The following is a 6,528-nucleotide window of genomic DNA, read 5'->3' as shown; positions in this document are numbered from 1 at the left end:
AATTGAAACTCCAACAATTAAGCCCACCTGGGCGCTACTCTTTACATCCCCTCTCAAAAAAAAAAAGGCTCAGCAGTAAGTCTGAAGGCTTATAATGCTACAAGCTAGGTTGCAATACCCATGGTGGGCACAATATAGATAGCCTATTGTGTAGCTCTGTGCTTAAAAACAAATAAACAAATTGATCTAGTAATAAAAATTATTGATTATATAATTCATAATTTCATAACATTTTGATTTGATTACACAAGATTAAAATAATCTAATTCCCAACAATAACACTCTAAGAGGCTTTACCTTCTTTCATTATTAAAGTTATGGAAATTATTTTTATTGAACCCCTCTTTATGAAATTTTTCTCCTACCTTTTTCGAAAGCCTGTGATAACATTACTATGCAGTGATTCTGAACTTCATAACTTCTGCCTTCCAAGTTATAAATCATGTTAAGAAAACCACTTTTCTTCAGTGATTCATCAATGCTCTCAGTCTGTTGGAAATGCTCTTTACTAAGTCCCAGTTCACAGTAGGAACTACAAACATTTGGGTTATAATTAAACCACCTTACTAGTTTCTTAAAAAATATATTAATTAACTAAACTTAAAAAATGGCATAAATATCACTGGCATAAAAGGCACTGGAGTAACAGATGATGCAAAATGACTTTAGAAATTATGGTTTGCTTGGATGGTTTAAACATTAACTTTTAAGTAAAAAAAAGCCAAAAAATGTTATGACAGGTACACAGACCAAATTAAAAGAAGTCTATTGACAGTTACATTTATTTTTAAATTCTGTGGATCATACTCACAGTAAGATGCTTTATACGTAAAGATTGGTAGAGATGACTTGTACTCTTGAATAGCTTAGTGGTAGAGCACTGGTCCTGTTAACCTGAAGTCCTGGGTTCAAATTCCAATCCCTTTAAAGTTAATGCTAAATATCACTTTTTGCTGTTTCTTAACAAAATTTAGAAATAAAAGTGAGTCTGTAATAGACTTCTTCTGAATTGGTCTGCATACCTAATATAACATAGTATGGTGATCATACACATAATAAGACGCTTTATAAATGAACACTATCAGTGATGGCTTGTACTCTTGGATAATTCAGTGATAGAACACTGGCCCTATTATCCTGAAGTCCTGGATTCAAATGCCAGTCCTTGAGTCACTTTTTGTCATCTAATAAAGATAAAACATGTTACTGATAATGTTAAGGTTTAAAAGAATAGCAAAAAATACACCCTACACACATCTTTGTACACAAGTTAAGCAGTCTGAAAAGAATATAAACTAATTAGTTTTGGAAAGCCTGTTTTCTTAACCCTAAAATTACCACATATTGCATCATACTTAATAATATTACATTCTTGTGCATTACAACATTCAGTGTAAAGAATTTACAAAATAAATTGCTTCATATTTTATGTATAATACTTGGAAAACCACCATGGTTTAATTTCCATGTTGATGATATTTTTGTTTAATCTTTTTCTGTGACATGTAAGTTATTAAGGACCCTGCAACCAACAAAATCATGAAAATCATGACCCACAAGCATTTTGTTGCATAAAAAGTTTTAAACCATGTGTTTAAAAACCCTTTTACTTGAACCAACCCCTTCAGCAATAGAGTAGCAACAGGTGTGGTAGTTGCCCCACAGCCTCTCAAAATTGGCATCTGAAATTAAGGAAAAAAATAATTTGTAAGACATTGAAAAAGGATTTAACATGGGGGGGGCAACACTTTGCCTGTAACCCCTTGAGACCTAGTTATACCACTTGCCATTGGTAATTCTGTGATTAATGAGTTTTGGACGTTTGAATGTCTACCTCTTGATCCAAAACAAAAGCTCACTACTAATAGTATTTAAAAACATCTGGTAAAAAGAAAAGAAACAAAACTAGCATATATTAGAAGTTTTCATACGATCTATAACAATAATACCCAATATATACACAACCAGTTTTTCCCACATATACAAGTATTTTTTAAAACTGTATGAAAAAATTGAAAAGCTGAGCTGGGGTAAAAAACTCTGAACTGACCTTTATATACACTTATATATATATATATATTGAGGTTGCTAATGGCTCACACTAATAAGAAACACGATAGAGATTTTGGAGAAATTCTCAAACTTGAGCAGCTGTATAGAAAGATTCATCAAAGAAAAAAATCAGTAAAAGAAAACTACAACATACGCATAGAAATTTCCCAGAAACTGATGTTTTGTATAGTCAACATCTTTAAGATCGTACGTCTGGCCAGCCACAATGCTTATCTTCTCCAGTTCTATGTCTTGTGAGTTTTGTAATCGTTTCCAACCAAGATATAACATCTGAGCCAATTGCTGACGGTCCCTGTTACCATCATTTTCTGCAATTGCTTTACCTTCCAGCAAGTAGTCCTAAGAAAGTAAACAAATATTGTGTGTTTGAATATTTAAATAAAACATTCTCCATTACATTTGTAGCTTTCTACATAATCATACAAATTATAATTTCACAATCACATATGGTCAAAAAATTCACAATCTACCCACGAACAGTTACCAGTGATAAAAAATATACTTACATTCTCTAGGTCTACTTATATTTTTCATTCAATTTGTATGAAAAACATTAATTCATATACTCCTATGAAAAATTTAAAATTTGTAAATCGTTTTACCTCTGCTTGTTTGAAATCTTCATCCCATCGACAAACTGACCAAGCTCCCATACAGGCTTCAAATAATGGAACATAAACAACATCTTCATCTTTCTTCAGTGACTTATACATCTCCTTAGCTACCTTGTACTCTTTTTCAGCAAATTCTCGAGCTACTTCAACACCTTCAAAATTCATGGCTAGTATCTGACGATTATGGATAAGGTAGAGACGCTATTGATATACAGAAAACAAAAGAATATAAACTGCTGTTATTTGCTAAATTTATCAAATATTTTTGTTGTTTTGGAGCAAATTCTTGAATGTGGTACTTCAAATCTTTAGTAAAGTTTCTCTGGTGATACTTAATAATGCATCACTTCCAAAATTACTTTAAAATATGAAATGAGTTACCAAAGACAATAAAGCTTCAATGTATAAAAATACCCATAAAATGTGTAAAAAAAAAAAACTTACATGGGAAGATGCATTGATTGCAGGGTAGTTACAGTAAGTCTAAACCTATTGTCAGATATAAATGAATGCATGTGAATAATTAATTAAATTTTGAATACACTCAATTCTTTTCTAACCTTCTCTGTGTTTCAGTATATCTAATACATACATACACATTGCGAAAAAAAAATCATCATTTATCATATTACAGTCAATTGGGTTTAGCACAGTTACTATTGTTGCGAACTATTCTCACCATGATTTCATCATTTTCCTTCTCCAGAAGCTTATCAGTCAGTCGAGCAGCTGCTGGGACATTTTTTTCCGAAAAGTTAGCCAGTATTTGTGTGAAAGATTCCTTGTCTAAAAAATAAAATATAAAAATCAGAAGTAGGTCTAAAAGTTCATAACTTAAAGACTGTTTTCATGTCTGTAAAATATTCTCGGTTTTTCATTACCATTACCTAATCATCACTTGGCCCATGAAAATGTTCCTTATAAATATCTAAACACGAAATTTTACATAACTAAATCTACATAAAACACTTTGCACTAAGAAACTTAAGCAACAATACAGCACCTTAAAAGAATGTCATTATATACTGTATCACTGTATGTTAATATATTGATATATAAATTATAATTAATTATAAAACTCATACCTGTCTAAAATTCACAATATACAATACAGAACAACTTTATATCAATGGTCCATTAATTTGAAACACCTCTGTCATCCCACCCCACTAAGAATACTTCAGGAATGGCAGTGTTTATCTATATGAATATAATAATACTGTATGTTGTATGTATGTTCATGTAACTTCTTCAAAGGGTGTGGATGGATCTTAACCAAATTTGGTAAGAAGGTCCATGGGGAGATACATACAAATTTTCAGTTTTGCATTTTGTGGTTCTTATGGACGTTTTTTACCACTACTTCACTCCCCGTTGATGGATCTTCACCAAATTTAGCATGAAGGTTTGTTTGGTCCATGTGGAGATATATGCAAATATGCGGTTTCACATTTTGTTTTGCAATTTTTTTGGGCAGTTATGCGTTTTTTTACAATTACATATAAGAGAAGCAACTTTTCACGTCCTAAAGTAACCTTATATTAATCATGAATTTACATAACTTCCATTTGGTGCACGGGAATTCCAGCTCTAGAAAGTGGATAAGTTAATGCAAAACAATCGCATAGGTAAAAAAATTAATACAGTTAGATTTTGACGCATTTCACCCTGTGAGTGTAAGTCGAGAAAAAAAAATCATATGGCCAGCCACAAATTTTCAAATTCTGAAACCATTCCTATTTTCGTCTCATTGGTAATAATATTTCTTGGAATTAATCTGCTGTAAAAACTACACCCAGTTTTATATAGGCCATTCAAACTGTAGGCATAATAATCATACACCTACTCTATAGTACTGGGCTTTTATTTTTTAATATATTATTTGGACTTACTCATTGTAATCTGTTGTTCAACTTCGCTTATGTCACATTCTTTAAGTTGGTTAATTTTTTGTTCAGTACAATACAATATGGATGCAGCATTTTCACGAATCTTATCAAATCTTTTTTGTTGTAAGACTTCCATTTTTACTTCTTTTTTAAGTATTTTACAATTACTTTTCCAGTCACCTCTTCCTCTTTAAGTTTAACTTTTAAGCTTTATAATATCTATAAACAACAATTACGTAAAACGAAACGAAGATAACACACATGTACTTACGTCACAGTACTTGCTAGGGGCACATTCCAAAATTTAATGACATAAATCAGCGATGGAACTACCATGGCGTCAGGCAAAATCAAACATTTTCAGAAGAGTTGGAATTCGCACAACGTTGGGAGTTAATACAATAAAATAAAATCACTATAAAGACACAAAACTGAAATAGAAACAACTTTATTTTATGTAGTAACTTTTCTTGCAACTCCTTCTTCTCCGGTTTAGTTTTATTTTCATATTAATTAAGGCTAAGAAAGAATGGTTGCTCGAAACGGTGATGGATACAATAAATTTCTTTCTATTTAAACGTTGTGTTTTCACAGTGATTTTATTTTAAAATAATAAAGTTGTCTCATTCACATTTACAGTAAACTGTAAGTTTAAAACTCAACGCTTATTCGGTTCGTTGAAGTAACACCGAAAGTCAACTTGTTTGTTTGTTTTAATTTCGCGCAAAGCTGCACGAGGGCTATCTGCGCTAGCCGTCCCTAATTTAGCAGTGTAAGACTAGAGGGAAGGCAGCTAGTCATCACCACCCACTTACAACTCTTGGGCTATTCTTTTACCAACGAATAATTGGAATTGACAGTCCCATTATAACTTCCTCACAGCTGAAGGTGCGAGCATGTTTAGTAACCAGCGACCCTCAGATTGCGAGTCGAGTGCCCTAGCCACCTGGCCATGGTGAGCCCCGAAAGTCAACGATCACAGAAGTTGATTTTAGGAATAGGGCGTGCATTTTTTTTTTATAGCAAAGTCACACCGGGCTATCTTCTGTATCCAACGAGGGGAATCAAACTTCTGGTTCTAGAGTTGTAAGTCCGAAGACTTACCGCTGTCCCACCGGGGGACAAAATGGCGCGCCAAAGGTGAATATCAATGTTTAATTTTGAAATACGGCTCTAGTAACTACATCTAGTGTTTAAGTTAGAAAGCTTTTTTGTGTGTGTGATAACCACGTGTTATTGGCTGTAAACAAGTTCCTTTGATTTTAAATTTTCGAAATTAAGCAAAAATAACTCTTGTGACCAAGTTCGATGACAAGAACATATAGCGTTGCTTGGCAGGACAAATTTAACCTCAGTAAATTTTAATATTAAAGATAAAAACTGTTTCGTTTATAAGGCAGGTTTTTATTTTAGAATTTCTTGCAAAACTACGTAATTTAGAGCTATCAGCGTAGCATATGGGTGTCTCTAATTTTTAGCTGATAGACTATTAAAAAGGCAGCTAGTTTAAGCACCCACAGCTAATTCTGATCTGATTAAACAGCTCCCGGCCGGGTTATTAGTAGTATTGTGGTTTTACAAAATTATTACAGGTTTCACAAGGCGGTGAATTTTGTTATCACGATTCTCTGGTCGTGCTACTTCCATTACATTTAGTTAAAAAGGCTAGTGTTTATTATTGAAAATCAAAGTAACTTTTCTTCTGTATGATGTTGGATAGTTGGCTAAAGCACGTATGTATCTTGTAAACGCAACTATTCAACTTTTAAAAATAACTAAGTATTAAATTATAAGACTCAGTTGCTTAAAAGGTTATTAACTAAGTAGTTCTAATTATAGTATTTTGGCACTTGTGTATAAAGTTAAAATCATATATGATAACTGAAGATGACGTTGTAACGTCGAAACATGTAGACTCGTCAGCTTTTTGAAGGCCATAGATAGGCCTAAAT

General features: G+C 32.6%; 1 protein-coding gene across 3 annotated transcripts in view; it reads right to left on the bottom strand.

Moving 5' to 3' along the window:
• LOC106461154 (tetratricopeptide repeat protein 28-like) overlaps window positions 1–4,805 on the bottom strand; it is a 39,038-nt gene extending 34,233 nt beyond the window's left edge. Inside the window, exons 1-5 of one of the 3 annotated variants that reach the window (XM_022388023.1) lie at window positions 4,580–4,805; window positions 3,367–3,473; window positions 2,676–2,888; window positions 2,207–2,412; window positions 366–532 (exon numbers count right to left, since the gene is read on the bottom strand). In XM_022388023.1, coding sequence (XP_022243731.1) covers window positions 366–532; window positions 2,207–2,412; window positions 2,676–2,888; window positions 3,367–3,473; window positions 4,580–4,712 — 826 coding nt within the window. In that variant the 5' untranslated portion in view covers window positions 4,713–4,805. The remainder of the gene's footprint in view (window positions 1–365; window positions 533–2,206; window positions 2,413–2,675; window positions 2,889–3,366; window positions 3,474–4,579) is intronic. The other 2 variants (XM_022388021.1, XM_022388022.1) reach the window with 2 other exon arrangements.
• Window positions 4,806–6,528: the final 1,723 nt, after the last annotated feature.

Source organism: Limulus polyphemus, unplaced genomic scaffold, assembly GCF_000517525.1.
Source record: "Limulus polyphemus unplaced genomic scaffold, Limulus_polyphemus-2.1.2 Scaffold906, whole genome shotgun sequence".
Lineage (NCBI taxonomy): Eukaryota > Metazoa > Arthropoda > Merostomata > Xiphosura > Limulidae > Limulus > Limulus polyphemus.
This window is presented reverse-complemented; position numbering and strand designations above follow the sequence as displayed.